The following is a 20,636-nucleotide window of genomic DNA, read 5'->3' as shown; positions in this document are numbered from 1 at the left end:
TAATGTTTTGTTCAGCAACATCTTATGGTAGGAGTTCGTCTCCTTGAATGTGTTAAAATTTGTGTAAAAGCGGACAATGGAGACTACCATTTTGTTTTATATGAATTGTATCTGCAGCAAGTTATGAAAAAATGCAGTTTTCTTTAAATTGGTGTTGTCCTCTGGTCAAAATGACCGAGATTTGAATGCGTTTTCCCTATACACAGAAAATGAGGACAACTGGAGGGTTAAGAGAAAATGTAAAAAAAAAAATCATGGTCTTGCAACAGGTGGTTGCAGAACATGACAGTGAGTCTTTATGTAACCTAGTTGTCTTTCTCTTGTTATAATTACACAATACATTTTTGTCCTTTCTAGTGTTCCTTACCTGACTGAAACGCCTCTAAAAATTAGTCATTGTTTTTAAGAGCGGAAGCCCCTCCTTTATATTTCTTCTTCTGTGGTATTGTCTTTAAATTGTTTGCGCCCCTTGGACCCTCCCCTTTTGACCTGTTGTCCTGTGGGAGAGGTGAGTATTGTTTTCATCTAAATGCATCCAGTTTATTTATAGATCTGTTAATTATTGTTTGTGTCGGACTTGGAGCGGGCAGCCTATAATACGGTTGTTTGCTGTATGTTCTCGTCAGGTATGTTGTGTAAAAAGGGTTTATTTTGCTTATTTGAAAGTTGAGACATAGCCCCCTCCCCCTCCTTTTGTCATGTTGTCCTGGGGGAGAAGACTCAGCCGGCAGCCTATAACACGGTTGTTTTCTGTATGTACTCTCAGAATCGGGGTCATTCTCTGAATTCGGTGCATTTTGTGTCCCACAGGTTTATCTCAAATATTTTCATATAATGCAAACCACCTTTATGAGAAAATCAAGAAATGGAAATATCCATATATTTGCAACATGCAAATATATTTAAAAATGTTTTTAAAAATGTTATGAGTTGTTGTAGAGGTCAGCCAAATGAGCATGTCCTCGCTGACCAATATTTGTCAAATAATGCCCAGTAACTGTTATTTGTACCATCTTTGGTAAACTTTAACCTAGATAAAAGAAATCTGAGAAAAATAAATGAATTGTTCATAAAATCGCACTTTTTAATAATGTCCCTACAAATTTCTTCAATCCCGTAACAGCATGCCAATCCTTCCTTTTTTTTATTTTTATTTTTTATAAATAATGCTTTGGTCCAATTTCCTCGGTACCCTGGAAGTGACATCACTTATTTCTCTTCCCTCTCACACGGTAAAGAAATTTAAGTGTTAGAAAAGTTTCTTGCCTATACAAGAAGCTGTATAATAACCCTCGCTATAGCGCGGTTCATCTTTCACGGTCTCGCTGCTTCGCCGATGTTTTTGTGCAATTTTTTTTACACTGTATTGTGTTCTGCGTCCTGATTGGATTGGCTAAACCAGATGTTCCCAAACTGTGGAGCGCGCCTCTTAGGGGGCGCGGGAAGCCGTCTGGATGATAAAAACCAAAACATGGAATGCTTTATACGCTGGGTTTTTACCTTAGAATGGCCAACTCTCTTATTCCTCTGTCAATTTGATACAGTAGGGGCTTCCGCACTTTCCATATCTGTGTCCTCTGTAAATTTTGTCAGCAGTTAAAACTGTTTAATCCGTTAACATGTCGTAACCTGTTTTTCCGAGCCGCCTTTAAACGCAACATGAGCGCTACGTCGCTCGCGCTGGGTTTACGTTTGTGTGGCACTGAAGGAGACCTGCTGCTGCTGTGTAGAGCTACGCAGGTGTGAGAATCATGGCAGCAAAACGCAAAGAACTTTTCATTTTTTTCCCTCAAACTAACAGACTGTTGAGTAAAGCTGTTGGATGCAGGTAAAGTTAGGTAAAAGGTGACTAGCTAGCTAAAATCAATACAGCTTGTCAACAAGTAGCTTGTAGGCTACTGATGTCTATGTTCAGATACAATTCATTTTGCCCCCAAAAAAGTTGATTCCCCCTCCCCCCTTGTTCGTCTGGAGCCGGGGCTGAGTATAACAGGGAGTCGCTAAGAATCCGCCCCCCACCCTCTTCGCTCATACACATCGTTCAACCAGTCAGCTATTTGTAAGCCCGGGGGGAGAAATAGTTTTGAAAGCACTGGGCGGGGGGTACAGGAGAAAAAGTTTGGGAACCACTGGGCTAAACAGTCTTTGCGCTTCTTCTCTACCTGTTTGCCAGTAACGTTACGGTATTTAGTAATACAGCTTGTTACGCATGTAAATTTTATTGTTGTTTGGGGGAAAACGTAGAGTGATATTTGAAACTCATTTCTTCTTTTCATATCATATGTTGCTCCTAGCTCAGAGGTTCCCAAACTGTGGGGCTTGCCATTGCAGGGGGGAGCGGTGTGGAAAAAAAAGATGAACGCTGTGTGCGCTGGCCAACTTTCTGTTATTCCTATGTCAATTTGATACACTAGGGGCTTCTGCAATCTGCACTTCCCATATTCTTGCCCTCTGTCACTTTTGTCAGCAGTTAAAACTGTTTAATCCGTTAACATGTCGTAACCTGTTTTTCCGAGCCGCCATCAAATGCAACATGAGCGATAAGACGCACGCGCTGTGTTTACACCTGCGCGGCAGCGACGGAAACCTGCTGCTGCTTTGTAGAGCTGCGCAGGTTTATGTTAGAATCATGGCAGCAAACCAGCAATACACAAAGAACTTTTCACAGTTTTTCCCCAAACTAACCGACTGCCTGCATCCAACAGCTTTACTCAACTCAATGTTAGCTAAAAGATGACTAGGTAATAATACAGCACCTTAAGTTTAACAAGTAGCCTGCAGGCTACTGATGTCTATGTTCAGCTACAGCAATTGCCCCAAAATAAGTAAATCCCCCACAACCTCCATTAAACTCGTCTGGAGATGGGGCTCAGATAACAAGGAGTCTCTAAGATTCTTTCTACCTTCCAAACCCCCAACACACACGCACACACACTGTTCAGCCAGAGTCTAACTCTCCCTATCTGTAATCCATATGGAGGACCCAGGAGAGAATGTTTGGGAACCATTATCCTTGCTGATGTGGACATAAGGCAACTTTTAGGGAAAATCATCAACCCCATTACAAAAATAGTGATTTTGTAACGGTGTTGAATGTTGGAATGTTGTTAAGCCAGCTAGACTGTTCAACCTTGTTATAGTCTGATCAAATTTTACACTGGGTTCAACCTCGTAACATGATGCATTGTTATGATTTTTTATAACAGCAAATATTAGACTAATATTTGTTGGACTAAATGCAAAGTTTGAGGTATTATTCAAAAACATTAAAAAGCCTGATTTAATGTTTATTTTAAAATGTATTTTCATGATTTATGAAAAGCCCTTTTATTTCAAGTTGCCATGCTCTACTTATCAGTCTTATTATGATTCACAATCAAATAAAATATACTTACAATTATTTTAATCAAGGGACAGTTGATCTCAAAGGAACTGGAAGAATTAATTTAATTTATAGAGTTTTACTCAGAAGAATGAAATTATCCCGTTAAGAGGTTAAATTTAAAGCCACCAAAGTAGCAAAGAAATTCATTTTAATGTTTGGGATTTCGTGTGTAAGGTGGGGAGACATATTTTCTTGGAGGTTCAAGAAAACAATGCAATAGATGCGCTGTTTAAAAACAATGTTTTGTGGTACGTTTTTAGTAACCTGAGACCCCAAATTCAGAAAATCATCCTAAAATCAAGAAAAAAATAAACATTACAAAAATAATACATGAGCTTGTATCAAAAGTATTTCTTCAGCCTGAATAATCACAACCAATAATCATAAACACTTAAGAAATAAACAAACGAATAGAATATTGAGCCTTTATTTCCACCACAAAATTTTATCTACCTTTGCTAGCTGTTTTTGAAATGTTCATAAACATCATTCAGTTCTTCTTTTGGTAAAAGAATGATCCACTAATTGACCGAGATTATAATTTTAGTCTATAAAAGACTTAATTTATAAATGTGGAAGTATTTAAAAACACTTATACAATGATTCACAAAAAGCAGAGATGCGATCCTAAGGCCACCAAAACGGATCCCCTCAACACCTCGGCTGCGCCTAGAAATTCTGTCCAGGAAAGTAATGAACAGAATCAGTGACAAAGGGCAGCCTTGGCGGAGTCCAACTCTCACCGGAAACGAGCCCAACTTAGTGCAGGCAATGCGGACCAGACTCTTGACACCGGTAATACAGGGACCTGATAGCCCGTATCAAAGGACCTGGTACCCCATACTCCCGGACATACCCATAGAGCCCCCCGAGGGACACGGTCGAATGCCTTCTCCAAGTCCACAAAACACATGTAGACCGGTTGGGCAAACTCCCATGCACCCTCCAGGACCCTGCTGAAGGTGTTGAGCTGGTCCAGTGTTCCACGACCAGGATGAAAACCACACTGCTCTTCCTGAATCCGAGGTTCTACTATCCGACAGGACCCCCGAATAGACCTTACCAGGGAGGTTTAAGAATGTGACCCCCCTGTAATTGGAACACACCCTTCGGTCCCCGTTTTTGAACAGGGGGACCACCACCCCAGTCTGCCAATCCAGGGGAACTGCCCCCGATGTCCATGCGATGTTGCAGAGTCGCGTGAGCCAACACAACCCTACAACATCCAGAGCCTTAAGGAACTCCGGGCAGATCTCCACCATCCCCGGGGCCCTGCCACCGAGGAGCTTCTCAACCACCTCGATGACCTCGTTCCCAGAGATTGGAGAGCCTGACCCAGAGTCCCCAGGCTCAGCTTCCTCAATAGAAGGCATGTTGGTGGGTCTTTGAAGTATTCTGCCCACCGGTCCACAATGTCCCGAGTTGAGGGCAGCAGCACACCATCACCACTATACACAGTGTTGGTGCTGCACTGCTTCCCCCTCCTGAGACGCCGGATGGTGAACCAGAATCGCCTCGAAGCCGTGCAGAAGTCTTTCTCCATGGCCTCTCCAAACTCCTCCTATGCCCGAATTTTTGCCTCAGCGACCACCTGGGTCGCATGCCGCTTTGCCTGCTGGTACCCATCAGCTGCTTCTGGAGTCCTACAGGCCAAAAAGGCCAGATAGGACTCCTTCAGCTTGACAGCATCCCTCACCGAAGGTGTCCACCAACGGGTTCAAGGGTTGCTACCGCGATGTTACGGTGTCGGTGTTGACAAGACTCCAACATTCAACCTCATTACAAAATCACTGTTTTTGCAACGAGGTTGAAGATTTTCACTAAAAGTTGCCTTAAGCCCACATCAGCTATGGAGCAACATATGATATAATGAAAACAAGAAATGAATATACTTTTCAAAGACAATTCTTTACTTTTTCCCAAACAACAATAAATATAATTTATGTCCGCAACAGTGTTGAAAGGTTAGAGATGGCTATGCTAATGTCTAAACATTAGTTGTATCTACTTGTCCATATAAAATTAATCAATTTGACTGGAATGGTTTCCAAGCATCCATGCTGTTCACATATTAAATGCGCGTGCAAGTCATCATTAGTGTGACGTTACTAGAAGACCGACCATATAAAAAGAAATTGGTGCTCTCTCTACATCTGGTGACAGTGAACGCCTACTACGGTGGCGCTACCTTGTGAGGGCAGAGACAGCTGAGGACACTTGATTCAACATGGCAACCAGGTGGGGAATCTGCGGCGCAGGAAAGATCAGTCATGACTTTACTGTGGCTCTGAAAACTCTTCCTGCTGAAGACCATCAGGTGAGTGCACCTGCTGCAACAGAGATATAAATCCGACGTGTAATTTAGATGAAACACTACTTCCTTATACTTCTTGTAAGATGTATATTTTTTTATAAATTGAGCACGCATGATGTTGAGCTAAATGAAGCAGACGACCGTCAATGATTTTGTAAAACGTTTGCATTTGTATTAACTGCCAAGCTTCCAAACTTTCTACCGGATAGTACAGAATAGGACACATGTAGACTTTTCTGAAAAATGAGTCTGGGAGTAATGGAGAACTTAAAATTAAAAATGTAATTCAACAGCCTCAGTCATGCATTTTTACAGGACCAGTCAGGCAAATGTCACTTTTTTAAAACTGAAACAGTGAGTTTATGTGAATGATGCCCTCTGCTGGATGACAAGTGAAAGTGCAAAAAAGATGTAAGGCCTAAAAACAGATTACTTGTGCAGGATTTTTAATAAAGTGGAATGGATGTCTTTACCAAATAAGAAAATAACGATTTACCTCTAAAGTATTTAGAGTTATTGTATATCATCTGTGACTTCACAGGTTGTGGCTGTTGCGGCTCGTAAATTGGAGGACGCTCAGGAGTTTTCCAGAAAACACAACATCTCTCAGGCTTACGGCAGCTATGAGGAGCTGGCCAGAGATCCAGATGTAGGTCAGTGTCCATCTGCCAGAGGTTTTTCAGTTTATTTTTAATTTTGAACTTTTACAATACCTCAGTATTAAATGTTTTCTTATCCAGTTTTAATTTTCTCTATTTCATACTGGTATTTCTGAAAAATATTGAAGAGTATCATTAAGTGCTGTGTTTGACTTGTGTGCAGATGTTGTGTATGTTGGAGTCATCCACCCCTGCCATCTGAAGGCCTGTAAACTTTTCATAAATGCCAAAAAGAATGTTCTGTGTGAGAAGCCACTGGCCATGAACACCAAAGAAGTGAAAGAGATTCTGGACTCTGCCAAAAAGAATGACGTCTTCCTCATGGAGGTGAGCATGAAGCAAACCAGGAAGGAAAATATTATTTCTCTGTATACAGTTTACTATTACACACTTGAAGACCTTCAAAAGTTAAACAGTTTAAAACATGTTTTCTCTCCAGGCTGTGTGGACCCGTTTTTTGCCAGCCTCTGTGGAGATCAGAAAGTCGTTGACTCAGGGGGAGATAGGAGAGGTGAAGATGGTCGGTGCGGAGTATGGTGTGCCACTATTCCACGTGCCAAGATCAGATCAGAAGGACCTCGGTGGAGGAGCATTACTAGGTCTTGGCATCTCCTGCCTTCAATTCATAAGTATGGTGTACAATGGAGAGAAGCCAGAGAGTATTAAAGCCAGCGGGGTCTGCCTGGAAACTGGTAAGGAGTTAACAGGATGAGGCTTTCATGTAACCTCAGAGGCTGTGCCAATTCAGTGACATGTGAGGTATTACTTTACACAAGATGTTTGTAATTGTGTGCAGATTCATCCTGGGATGAATATTGAAAAGTTGCTTACTTTTTATATTATGACCTGAGACTCACTCAACTTATCAAGTATTGAAATCAGAAAATGTTAACTTGTCTCTGATTTGCTTAATCAAATTCTAAAACGTTTCCCCCCCTATTTGATTGTTTCAAAAGTAAGAACCAAACTACCATTTTGGTAGGAGTTTGGTTTTAATAGGAAAATTCTGATTGATGTATCTTCAGTTTTCACACAAACGTTGAGCTGTCGATGTTTTCTGGCTTTGTTACAGTAAATAATTCCCTACTGTAGTTACATATATTGCAACCTTTCTCTGCACATAGAAGTTCTGAAATGCCATAAAACTAATGTAAAAAGTCAAAAAATGATTTTTTTTTTTTGTTTTATTCATTTTTATTTTTACAAATTTAAATGAACAAGTACATCAGGTCAGACTTAGAAAATTGATCATTTTATATCTTACAAACCTAATATAAAATAAATGTTATCTAATTAGAATGTTCCCAAAGGTTTTCAGCTTTTGCGGCTGTGTTTTGAGTTTTAGCATCTTTTCACTACACTGTGTTGTATATTCTCATCCCTGTAGGAGTGGATGAGAGTGTTGCTGTCATTCTTCAGTATTCTAAAAACAGAATGGCAACGTTCACCTGCTCTGCTGGGGTTGAGCTGCACAGTGAAGCCTTTATTGCTGGGACAAAAGGCATAATAGAGGTAGGTTACCAAGGATGGCATGGCAACAATTCAAAAAGACCGTTGAGTATGTTTAGTAGTTTGAGTGTTTTTATGTAGAAAAAATTAGAAGTGTCTTCAAGCACTGGTTTGACATTAATCTTATGCACATGCTCCAGGTCCCTTCACCGATGTGGTGCCCCACATCATTGGTTGTTAATAAGAAGGAGACCCAATATCCGGTACCTGAACCCTACTTGCCTCTCAACTTTACCAACAGCACAGGGATGCGTTACGAAGCAGAGGAGGTCCGCCAATGTCTGCTCAAGGGTAATGAGACATCAGCATTATGTAGGTCTGGTACCATGAGCTGCAGAATCTAAGATTCCAGAACCATCACAGAAGATAATGTTGTGCTTGAAGCTACTGTTTCTGTATAATCCAAACTGAGTTGTGATTTGTGGGAATGGCTTCTGTCAAAACAGTTTCATAAATGCAAGCACACAAGATTCAGCAGAGTTAAATCACTGTTCAATATAGTGGTGAATACTTTAGGAAAAGTCTTGAAGTATGGGATGCTTGGGTTTCAATGGTTTATATGGGGAATAAAAGGAAAAATAGGAGGTACTGACAAAGTTGGACAGAACATAATTGAAGTGAAATATTAACATCTTGTAAAACAGGGTTTAAAAGGCAACTGCATAAGCTTCTCCCATCTCTGAACTTCTGTGGAGCATCTGTGTCTGAAGCAGCCGACTCATCAGTATGTTTGTCTTTGTAGGGCTGAAGGAGAGTCCAGTCATGCCTCATGCTGACTCTCTGCTGCTGGCTGAAATGGGGGATGAGATCCGCCGGCAGGTGGGAGTGGTGTACAGCCAGGACTCCCAGTAAAAGTTCGACTTTTTCATGCTGTGATTAAATACAACCAGTTTACAATGACTTACTGTTTATTTCAAGAATAGTTCATTTCATGTGATTTAAGAAGTGTTTATATTTTTGTAGAAAAATAACACTGCTTGACCTCCAACTTTGATTAACTTTTGAAATATAAACCACTCAAGATGACCTCTCTCAAGCACATGAGAGCAGTTAGGAAGCTGTTACCTTTTCATATTTACATGTTACACACCAGCTTTGTATACAGATTTATTAATACTCACTGAACACTGTCAACAATGAAATGAAACGTAAAATCTTTGATCTGTGAAATAAATGTTATAGCAAAGTTCTAAACAAAAGGCAAATGTTTTTCTTTAACCCATCTTTAAAGTGTGTTCAGCAGTATATGTACATATAGTTGAATGTGTTAAATTTTGTTTGTGTAAAAGCGGACTGTAGAGACTTTTTCGCTTTTTATATTATATCAGCAAGTTATCTTTTCTGAAAAATTGCAGTTGTCTTTGAATTGGTAATTAAGAGAAAATATAAATGAATAAACCAACCTGGTCATAAGTTTAAAAAAATGGTTGTGCCGCAGCTGGTTGCAGAACATGACAATGAGTCTTTACATCACTAGACTTTGTAGAGTTAAAGATTTGGCTCTCAAAGGGAGTGGCTCACATTTCTGCTTTCTCCTGTTTCCCTCAATCACATTTTTAATGGGGAAAAAAAATCCAGTGTACACATTTCAACATGGTGTAGCACTGACAAAATGACTCATTACGCCTTGCTTCACAGTTCCCTCTGCCCTTCTTAGAATTTTTCAAAATGGCTGGCACCTCCTTGTGCTGGTTTCAGTCAGTCATCCTTCCTTTGCAGTGACCTTGAGACGGAAATGATGGCAGGATGTTGCTCCTGTAACTGCTGCAATATAGTTTCTCTCTCCCATTTGATTAACACCCACAGAGCAAAAATGTATCTCATTTACTGTGACATCCAGGGGGAGGGTGGAAAACACCCTGTTCATAACTATCAATCACAATAGGATTAGAAAGCCTCTTTCTGGTCCTTTTTATTTCTCATTAACTTAAAGTTGTTAATGAAGCACAGAACTGATTCATGACAACAGAGACTTTTTATAGCATCTACCATGACTATTCCAGCAAAGAACAAGTGTATAAAAAAACATTCTAAAATCCCTAACTCTCCTTTGTTCTGTTTCATTACAATTTTTCATTGTTACAGCAATAAATAGCCACTGCTAATGACGAAGAATGTTTCTGGCAGCAAGATGCTCAGATTAAGTGATGTGACCATGTGTGACACTAAACTGTCTGTTATGATCAACCACTTCTGATGGCAAAAAGATCCACACCACCTGTGAAGAAACTTGAGACCATGTGATCCAGAAGGAACGCTATTCTTCCAAGACTCTGGAATAAAGACGCAGACCCAGAAATAAACTAATTGATACATAAATGTGAAGCTGTAAAAGTGGAAGGCAATCGTACTGTCGGCTGAATTAATGAGGTGCTTCCTTCCATCCACATGTCAAGGTTTTTTAAAGCTCATCAGCCATCTTTACCGTCCACTGATATCCTCGGGCTGAGCAGAGGAGGCTGAAGGAAAGGAAAAAATCAAATGCCAGCCAATTTTTAATAGAAATTAAAATCAGTTGAGCTTTAAGCGTTTTATTTTCAGCGGCTACTCATGGTTCAGCTGAGGATGAGGGTGAAATGAGGGGATCCCAGGGCAGAGAGGTCGGACCCCGTCCAAATCCTGTCCCACTCTGACCACCTGAGCCTCTGCTCTCACTGTTCTCTTTACTGGCTCCTGACACAAGCACCACAGAACCAATTTGTTGCTTCACACCAATTCAAGTTGCACTTACCCTGCTGGGTTACACCTATTCTCCTCTCACCTGTAGGACTTTTTTTTCAGTACCAGAGGCGATTACACGGAAATACAGCAAAAGTAACTTTTACAGTTTGCTTAAACTAAAAAAAATAATTCCATAGAGTAATTGGTGATCCCTATGGCTAACAGGACTTGTGGTATAGGCAGCTTTATCAGGACAGGCCCAATACCATTTACATGAGTCGTGTCAAATCCTGAGAGCCAGGGAGAGAACGCTAACTCTACTGACGACACAGCGTCCTCTACTGGCAGAGTGAGGGGAGTTTACACAACTCGAATAATCTTTTTATCCCTGCTTTACCACACTGTTCGCTTCATTATGAATATATTCATAAATTTTGCTGTGTTTCTGTCTCACTTTCTGATCATCCTGCTTTGCTCGTCTGTTTGTGCAGGACTGAAGGAGAACCCACGGATGCCTCTAGCTGACCCCGTCCTACTGACAGAAATCATGGATGAAATCCGGAAACAGGTGTTAGTTGTTGTGACAGAGTGAACATTAGAGACGATTGCACCCCCTAACTTTTCTTACTTTGTTTAAATACTTCTGTTTTTCTGACTTTTCTAATCTTTATTTTACTATATTCTTAAGACTATAAGATGGGATTCCCATCGAGATGGGAAATGCATTGGACTGCAAGTTGCAACAGTTCGCCGCCAGGGGGCACATAGAGCACAGTGAGCGCTCCTGACTCAGCGGGCCAACGGAAAATGTAGCTCAGTAAAAGCTGGTCACCCGAGGCGCTCACTGTCGCCATTGTCTATCAACAGTGTTCAACGATTAAAGAACCTGCGAAAAACACACCGTCACCGACTAATCATTAAGTGTGAAACATTGTATTCACCCAGGACAGAAAATGACATTAGGGGCAGAGGAGAGGAAGTAGAGATCATCTACCTACTACAATGTTTAAAATAAAATAAAATATTCAGCAAACACCAGGAAAATATACATTGTTGTGCTCGTATGACACAGGTTAGTTTAGTCAGATATTTGAAAAAAATATATATTTTGTGTATATTTTATTCAAATTTTGTGCTTTATCCATAGGACCTGTTGTGTCCCTTTTCTAAAGAATCACTGATTATTATTATTATTAGTTTTATACATTAATTTTTTTGTGTAATATACGTGTATATATAATTAGATGCGTAGACACAGAGATGGATAAAGACCATCACGAACCACACTCTATACCAGTAAGTGGCGGTAATGCTAGTAACAGTTTGTTGCCAACCGCCAGTAAAACCAAGAAGAAGAAGAAGAAGCTGAGGACACTTGATTCAACATGGCAACCAGGTGGGGAATCTGCAGCGCAGGGAAGATCAGTCATGACTTCACTGTGGCTCTGAAAACTCTTCCTGCAGAAGACCATCAGGTGGGTTTGTTAAGATGCAGTGAAAATCAAACACTGTCTTTCGGTGCAAAGCAGGAGTTGTCATGGCAGACAGACGGGATTTCTACGAGTTATTGTCTGAGTAAAAGTTCTGTTAAAAATCAGTTTTTTGCTTCCCAGCTGAGCGGACAGGCTTAAAATTTGCACGCAGTAGATTTTAGCGAGTTGTATACAAAGTTGCAAATTGCTGACCGTGGTCGACATTTAATTTTACAAACAGTAGAAGTTCTTACCCTCCCAGCCAGCTAGGTGGGCCCCATATGGGGAAAAGGAGGACAGACAATATGGGTTTGGTCGTACAGGGAAGTCTAGCTGTTTCTCTATTAAAAAAATAAAATAAATAATGCACTTCAAAAATCATCTTACGGATGAGGATTGCAACAAGCTTTTTAAGGGAGTACTGTAAAAAAAAAATAAAAAATGCAGCACATCACTGCATATTTATGCCCCATGTTGTGTTAGTAATATAAAATGGATAAACATTTATTGTTGTAACATGATAAATTGTGATAGAGGTCAGTTATGCTGTTGCAATGTGCTGTAAAAGGAACAAAAGAACATTTAGTTAGAAAATATTGTCCATCATGTCAAAATGCCACAGATTTCAATGGAGTTTAATACTTTTGCAATGTGTACTGAGATCCTCAGGAAGGTGGTTGTACTGTAACTGACTGTATTTGCAGGTTGTAGCTGTTGCAGCTCGTAAATTGGAAGATGCTCAGGAGTTTGCCAGTAAACACAGCATCTCTCGAGCTTACGGCAGCTATGAGGAGCTGGCCAGAGATCCAGACATAGGTCAGTGTCCATCTGCCAGAGGTTTTTCAGTTTATTTTTAATTTCGAACCTGAACAATACCTCCTGCTCTATATTAAATGTTTTCTTTTATCCAGTTTTAATTTTCTCAATATTTCATACTGTTATTTCTGAAAAAGATTGAAGAGTATCAGGCAGCGTTGTGTTTGAACTGTGCAGATGTTGTGGCCTTTATCTGGAGAAACAGATAAAGGCCAAAAGGTTGTAACCCAGCGCTTAAGGCAATACGAGAAGATGAGAGGGGTCATTGTAATGTTTGCAGCTGTTTTCCTACCCCTTCTTAGCAGTTTGCATACTCTGTAACTAGAACACACCCAATTTGTAATAAGAGGTGTAGCGATGGATGAGAGCTTCAGAGCAAGGTGGAGACGGTAACTGATGCTCCTCATGAGTAAAATTTAATCACTTGTCTCCCTCTTCTTTGTGTTTATGTCAAAGTGTCATTTTAGGTAGCTTAAACCTGACAATTTCATACTGTTATTTCTGAAAAATATTGAAGAGGGCGTTATGTTTGACTTGTGTGCAGATGTTGTGTATGTTGGAGTCATCCACCCATACCATCTGAAGGCCTGTAAACTTTTCATAAATGCCAAAAAGAATGTTCTGTGTGAGAAGCCGCTGGCCATGAACACCAAGGAAGTGAAAGAGATTCTGGACTCTGCCAAAAAGAAGAACGTCTTCCTCATGGAGGTGAGCATGTAGCAAACCAGGAACGAAAAATATTATTTCTCTGTATACAGTTTACTATTGCAAGCTTGAAGACCTTCAAAAGTTAAACAGTTTAAAACATGTTTTCTCTCCAGGCTGTGTGGACCCGTTTTTTCCCAGCCTCTGTGGAGATCAGAAAGCTGCTGGCTAAGGGGGAGATAGGAGAGGTGAAGATGGTCCGTGCAGACTTTGGTGTGCCACTGTTGGATGTGCCAAGATCGGTTCAGAAGGACCTCGGCGGAGGCGCATTACTAGATCTTGGTATCTATTGCCTTCAATTCATAAGTATGGTGTACAAAGGAGAGAAACCGGAGAGTATCCAAGCCAGCGGGATCTGCCTGGAAACTGGTAAGGAGTTAACAGGATGAGGCTTTCATGTAACCTCAGAGGTTGTGCCAATTCAGTGACATTATATGAGGTATTACTTTACACTCAAGTGAGTTAAGATTTTATATTTGTGTGCAGATTCCTCCTGGGATGAATATTGAAAATAAAAGCTGCTTACATTTAATTTTGACTTGAGACTTCTCACTGATGAACTTGTCAAATATTGAAATCAGAAAATGTTAACTTGTCTCTGATTTGATTGGTCAAATTCTAAAACATGTTTCCCCCTGTTTAAATGTTTCAAAAGTAAGAACCAAACTACCATTTTTGGTAGGAGTTTGGTTTTTAATAGGAAAAGTCGGATTGATGCATCTTCAGCTTTCATACAAACCATGAGCTGTCTATAAACTTTTTTTTGAAAATGTAGATTAACCATCATAAATTAAAATGAATAAGTACATCAAGTCAGACTTAGAAAATTGATCATTTCATACCTTACAAATCTGATGTAGCAGAAATGTAATCTAATTAGAATGTTCCCAATACTATGTTCACCTCCTTATAGACCTTGTAGAAACTCTAAATTGGCTTACAGCTCTTTATTTTCAGCTTTTGTGGCTGTTATTTTGAGTTTTAGCATCTTTTATCTACACTGTTGTATATTCTTCTCCCTGTAGGAGTGGATGAGAGTGTTGCTGTCATTCTTAAGTATTCTAAAAACAGAATGGCGACGTTTACCTGCTCTGCTGGGGTTGAGCTTCAAAATGATGCCATTATTGCTGGGACAAAAGGCAAAATCCAGGTAGGTTACCAAAGATGGCATGGCAACAATTCAAAAAGACCATTGAGTATGTTTAGTAGTTTGAGTGTTTTTATGTAGAAGAAATTAGAAGCGTCTTCAAGCACTGGTTTGACTTTAATCCGATGCACATGCTGCAGGTCCCTTCACCGATGTGGTGCCCCACATCATTGGTTGTTAATGAGAAGGAGACCCAGTATCCGGTACCTGAACCCTACTTGCCTCTCAACTTTACCTACAGCACAGGGATGCGTTACGAAGCAGAGGAGGTCCGCCAATGTCTGCTCAAGGGTAATGAGACATCAGCATTTTAATTCTGTAGGTCTGGTACCATGAGCTGCAAAATCTAAGATTCCAGAACCATCACAGAAGATAATGTTGTGCTTGAACCTACTGTTTCTGTATAATCAAAGCAAACAAAACTGAAGAGTTGTGATTTGTGGGGATGGCTTTTCATAAACGCAAGCAGACAAGATTCAGCAGAGTTGAATCACTGTTCAATATAGTGGAGCATAAACAGACACTCTGTGTATCGTACATAAATAGAAACATAATAATTTCTAAAGGAAATCATTAATATTTAGCAATGGTTTGGAAGATCTACCAGTCAATTATCGATCAGTATTTAAAAAAAATTAAATATGAGAGCATTTTTCACCACTTCACCTTGTAAAACAATATTATGCGTAATGGATATAAAGTGTCCCGAAATACGTAAGGCATGTTACTTGGGTAGCTAACAATTGTTGCAACCCAGACAGTTTTTGGCGATATTCTGAACTCTTAGGATTTGTGATGTTTGTGACCAAGTGGCTAAAATCCACTAATTTCTGCTCCCCTCCAAAAGCAAGTATAATTACTGCCTATTTTAACAGTTCAAACACCAAATATATCTGTTTAGAAACCGTCTTAATACTTGTGATGAAGCCAACATCTACAGTCTTCTTTATTTTTGTTGGGGGCGAACAACTCCAAGAATAATCACTGAGTTTCCTGGATTAACTGCTTTGTAAACACCAGCTAATGGCATCAAGCAGCTCTGCTAATATTTATTGATTAACATTAGAGAAAAAAGTAAAAATAACATATCTGATAATATTGCCAGTTTTTTAATGGAGTCGATAAATCTAAATTCTTATCTTGAAATATTTTTCGTGATAAATGATAAACAATACAATGACACTGCTATTACAGAAACATGCTGATGGAGAGCAGCAATGATGAAGACAAACATTTCCACTACCTTTTCTTTATTGTAAACACTAGTGTAAAAGTTGTAGTAATCCCAGAGTTGTCAAAAGATCCTTAGATTTGTTGGCTTTACCCACATAAATAGATTTTGTTATTGGATGTTGTACATATCCAATATATAACCATGAGTTCAGGTCTTTTTGTGAACTCATGTACTTCAAGTTACAAACATCGTATAGCTGAGATATTAAAAAGAGCCACTTCAGGAATAGTCATGAAATATGGGATGCTTGTGGTTCAATGCAGCAGGAGGGTGTATGTGAAAATAGGAAAAATTGGAAGTATTGACAAAAGGTTGGACAAGAACATAACTAAAGAGGGGAACAATTAACATCTTGTAAAACGAGGTTTAAAAGTGACCTGCATAAGCTTCTCCCATCTCTGAACTTCTGTGGAGCATTTGTGTCTGTAGCAGCCGACTCATCAGTATGTTTGTCTTTGCAGGGCTGAAGGAGAGTCCAGTCATGTCCCATGCTGACTCTCTGCTGCTGGCTGAAATGGAGGATGAGATCCGTCGGCAGGTGGGAGTGGTGTACAGCCAGGACTGCCAGTAAATGTTTGACTTATTCATGCTGTGATTGAACACAAGAAGTTTATAATGGAGACTATCTTATTATGTTTAATTCAGGAGTACAGTGATCCCTTGTTTTTCGCGGGGGTTGCATTCCGAAAATAACCCTTGATACGTGAAATCCGTGAAGTAGTTACCTTTATTTTTTACAATTATACATAATTAAATACTCTACATTAAAACCAAAGAACAAAACCTGTTTTCAGGTCAGCGGATGTGCGTGTGCATCAATCGGGCCTTAATGGCCGGAGTCATGTTTTTAAACCGTCTGTCCTCCAAGCTGCTTTGCGATATTCACAGCTGTATCTACGGCAGAGCGATGGATCTCGTCAAGTGAGCCTCCGGTCGGGCTTTGGGCCACCTCTGGCCAGTTTTTCCAGCAGGCATTCAAAGTTTCAGTTTTCATCTCCTGAGTGGCCAAGATGTATTACTTATATTTAAATACCGTAACATTACTGGCACACAGGTAGAGAAGTACCGCCGAGACTGTTTAGCCAATCAGTACGCAGAACACAATGCAGTGTGGGAAAAAAACTGCACCAAAAAATCCGTAAAGCAGCAAGACCTTGAAAAGTGAACCGCATTACAGCGAGGGATCACTGTAGTCTATTTCATGTGATTAAAAAGTGTTTATATTTTTGTAGAAAATTACTGCTTGACCTCCAACTTTGATTAACTTATTAATTTCTGAAATATAAACCACTCAAGATGAACTCTCTCAACCACACGAGAGCAGTTAGGAAGGTGTTATCTCTTTATATTTACATGTTACACACCAGCTTTGTATACAGATTTATTAATACTCACTGAACACTGTCAACAAAAAAATGAAATGTAAAATCTTTGACAATCTGTGAAATAAATGTTATAGCAAATTTCTTAAAAATGGCAAATCTGTTCTTCTTTAACCCATCTTTAAAGAAAGTTTGTTCAGCAGCATATATATAGGAGTTCTTTAAGGTACATTTGTGTTACAAAGTACTTCTTTTTTTGCTTTTGTTTTATGTGAATTATATCAGCAGCAAGTTTTCACTTCTTAAAAATTGCAGTTTTCTTTAAATTGGTAATTAAGAGAACATTTAAATAAATAAACCGGTCTTAAGTTAAAAAGATCGTGCCACAGGTGGTTGCAGAACATGACAATGAGTCCTTACATCACTAGACTTTGCAGAGTTGCGTAATCGTCTAAAATGGCCTGAAATGAAAAATCTTGAATGAGTACTTTGTCGCCCCCGTGTGGAGGAAAACGGTGAATGTTCTCGACAGTCATTTTGGAGCAACATGGCAACCAGGTGGGGAATCTGCGGCGCGGGGAAGATCAGTCATGACTTTACTGTGGCTCTGAAAACTCTTCCTGCTGAAGACCATCAGGTGAGTGCACCTGCTGCAACAGAGATATGAATCCCACGTGTGATTTAGATGAAACACGCCTCTTTGTATGTCACAGTAACATTCTTCCGGGTACTTAATCCGTCGTACGTTTTATAAGATATATTTTTTATCAATTAAGCACGCATGATGTTGAGCCGTGTCTAAATGAAGCAGACGACAGTCAATTATTTTGTAAAACGTTTGCATTTTGATTAACTGCTAAGCTGTCAAACTTTCTACCGGATGGTACTGAATAGGACACGTGAAGCTTTTTCTGGAAAATGAGTCTGGAAGTAACGGATAACTGGAAATTAACATTAAAATTGAACGGCCTCAGTCATGCATTTTTACAGGACCAGTCAGGCAAACGTCACTTTCTTTCAACTATGAAACAAATTGAGTTTATATGAATGATGCCCTCTGCTGGATGATAAGTGAAAGTGCCAAAAAGATCTAAGGCCTCAAAACGATTTTTAATCAAATGGAATGGCTGTCTTTACTTTATAAAAAACAACAATTTCCCTCTAAAGTATTTATAATTCATGTGTATCATCTGTGACTTCACAGGTTGTGGCTGTTGCGGCTCGTAAATTGGAGGACGCTCAGGAATTTTCCAGAAAACACAACATCTCTAAGGCTTACGGCAGCTATGAGGAGCTGGCCAGAGATCCAGATGTAGGTCAGTGTCCATCTGTTATGTTTTGTTTATGTACATAATCCACATCAAAGTAAATGTTATGACAAATTGAGTAGTCTATTATTTTACTATTCTGTCTGGCTTTCATTTTCAAATGTTTGCATAGATGTGGTGTATATTGGGAACATCCACCCACACCATCTGAAGGCCTGTCTGCTCTTCATGAATGCCAAAAAGAATGTTCTGTGTGAGAAGCCGCTGGCCATGAACACCAAGGAGGTGAAAGAGATTCTGGACTCTGCCAAAAGGAACCAAGTCTTCCTCATGGAGGTAAACTACCAGTAGACCATAGATCAGCATGTACTTTGGTTACTGGGCAGGTACAAAAGTACTATCTTGTCATTCCATCATTGGTTATCTCCCCCTGAGCTACTGGCTCAGGGGGAGATAGGAGAGGTGAAGATGATTATTCCTTTTGGATGCAGTTTTTGTTTTTGCTGTTTGGTTGCCATTCATGTAAACCTTAAAGTAATCAATAAAAAAGAATTGCTCTAAAAGTAAAAAAAAAGACATTGGATGTTACAAATTGGTGTCATATATTCCTAATTCCAGCTGGTTAATATTCATTCATCCCTTGTCTCCAGGCCGTGTGGACCCGTTTCTTCCCAGTTTCTGCAGAAGTTAGAAAGCTGCTGGCTCAGGGGGAGATAGGAGAGGTGAAGATGATCCGGTCAGAGTTTGGCATTCCCTTGTTGCACAAGCCAAGATTAGTAGAGAAGGAGTTGGGTGGAGGAGCTCTGTTGAGTCTTGGCATGTACTGCTTGCAGTTTGTGTGTATGGTGTACAATGGAGAGAGGCCAGAGAGCATCCAGGCTACCGGGGTCTGCCTGGACACAGGTACCTAGAGAGATAAGTTCTATTTAAATATTACGCCTTTGTCTGTCATAGCATTTATACTCTCGTAATTCCAGGGGTTGATGAGACTGTAATTGTCACTCTGAAGTTCTCTGAGAAGAGAATGGCAGTGTTTACTTACTCTTCGAGCATGAAGCTTCCCAATGACGCCATTATTGTTGGAACCAAGGGCACAATTCAGGTAAATCATCAAGGTCACGTTATTTTGAGTCCACAATTAAATGTGATGTAAATGGGAGATTTTATGGTATTTTGTGTATTGTCTTTTTTTCTTTTTTTATATTTTTGAGATCCCTTCCTGGATGTGGTGCCCCACATCTTTAATTGTGAATGGAAAGGAGACCCAGTACCCCTTGCCAGAACCCTGTTTGCCTCTGAACTTCCACAATGGCACAGGAATGCGTTATGAAGCAGAGGAGGTCCGACAGTGTTTGCTCAAAGGTAAGTAGAAATTTAGCATATCTACACCAACATATCTCTCTGCATAATAAAATATTGCAGAGATGCCAGGACTTGTCTTAGTCACAAGTCCTGGCACCTTGTGACTAAGACTTAATGCAAATAATCATTAGTTACACAATGTGACTGTGCCTCTATTTGTCCCTGCAGGGCTGAAGGAGAGTCCAGTTATGTCTCACTCTGACTCTCTTCTGCTGATTGAACTGGAGGATGAGATTCGTAGGCAGGTGGGCGTGGTGTACAGCCAAGACTGCCTGTAAATGTTTTACACTCGGTATCCACACTTTGATTGAAGAATAACTGAAAATGACCTGATTACTGTGATCCAGCTGCACTTTGTACTTAGACACTACAGCAATGTTCCCAATTTTTTGATGACCTCACAAGTTCTGTGTTAAATAAGAAATACCTCACGCATAGCTGTTTGCTAATCCGACCTTATATTGGCTCAGGATTTTGTGAATTTTGCTGCATGTTTAAGAATCAACAATATCTGTAAAAGGCTTTGAAGCAATCAAAACCTCAATGAATGTACCATGACTGTAAACAGAAGCACTTTTAATCATGTCTAAATGAAGACTTCTAATACAAGTTTTTATAATATAACAGTGTAAAATGTTTCACTTGGGATTGATTAAGATTCTTACTCTTACTCCTTGGGAAAAAAAAGTATGGTTTTAATGTTCACAAACAAAATTGCACAAATGCATTCAACAGAAACAGGTATTTGTACTGCTGCTTACTTAATTTAATGCATAGAATAG

At 39.8% G+C, this 20,636-nt stretch overlaps 3 protein-coding genes across 4 annotated transcripts; all 3 read left to right on the top strand.

Annotated features, from left to right (window-relative positions):
* Nucleotides 1-126: 126 nt before the first annotated feature.
* Nucleotides 127-9,037, top strand: LOC103462745 (trans-1,2-dihydrobenzene-1,2-diol dehydrogenase-like). The gene is made up of 8 exons (XM_081605422.1): nt 127-508; nt 5,549-5,702; nt 6,241-6,352; nt 6,522-6,685; nt 6,798-7,050; nt 7,746-7,870; nt 8,008-8,158; nt 8,610-9,037. Exons 2-8 carry the CDS (start codon nt 5,613-5,615, stop codon nt 8,717-8,719), a joined length of 1,005 nt encoding a protein of 334 aa, XP_081461548.1. The 5' UTR covers nt 127-508; nt 5,549-5,612; the 3' UTR covers nt 8,720-9,037.
* A 2,828-nt stretch (nt 9,038-11,865) lies between these two features.
* Nucleotides 11,866-17,383, top strand: LOC145551160 (trans-1,2-dihydrobenzene-1,2-diol dehydrogenase-like). Its single transcript, XM_081605419.1, has 7 exons — nt 11,866-12,003; nt 12,705-12,816; nt 13,361-13,524; nt 13,638-13,890; nt 14,547-14,671; nt 14,809-14,959; nt 16,364-17,383. Exons 1-7 carry the CDS (start codon nt 11,914-11,916, stop codon nt 16,471-16,473), a joined length of 1,005 nt encoding a protein of 334 aa, XP_081461545.1. The 5' UTR covers nt 11,866-11,913; the 3' UTR covers nt 16,474-17,383.
* Nucleotides 17,384-17,712: 329 nt separating this feature from the next.
* LOC103462677 (trans-1,2-dihydrobenzene-1,2-diol dehydrogenase-like) lies at nt 17,713-20,488 on the top strand. 2 transcript variants are annotated; one of them, XM_081605421.1, is made up of 8 exons: nt 17,713-17,861; nt 18,429-18,540; nt 18,665-18,828; nt 19,143-19,214; nt 19,326-19,395; nt 19,470-19,594; nt 19,704-19,854; nt 20,023-20,488. In XM_081605421.1, exons 1-8 carry the CDS (start codon nt 17,772-17,774, stop codon nt 20,130-20,132), a joined length of 894 nt encoding a protein of 297 aa, XP_081461547.1. In that variant the 5' UTR covers nt 17,713-17,771; the 3' UTR covers nt 20,133-20,488. The 2 variants fall into 2 exon arrangements, with proteins under 2 accessions (XP_081461547.1, XP_081461546.1); XM_081605420.1 differs by having other exon boundaries at nt 19,143-19,395.
* The last annotated feature ends 148 nt before the right edge of the window (nt 20,489-20,636 follow it).

This window comes from Poecilia reticulata, chromosome 3 (genome assembly GCF_904066995.2).
Source record: "Poecilia reticulata chromosome 3, P_reticulata-male-v2, whole genome shotgun sequence".
NCBI lineage: Eukaryota > Metazoa > Chordata > Actinopteri > Cyprinodontiformes > Poeciliidae > Poecilia > Poecilia reticulata.
Note: the sequence above shows the minus strand (reverse complement) of the source record. Positions and strands in the feature narration are given on the sequence as shown.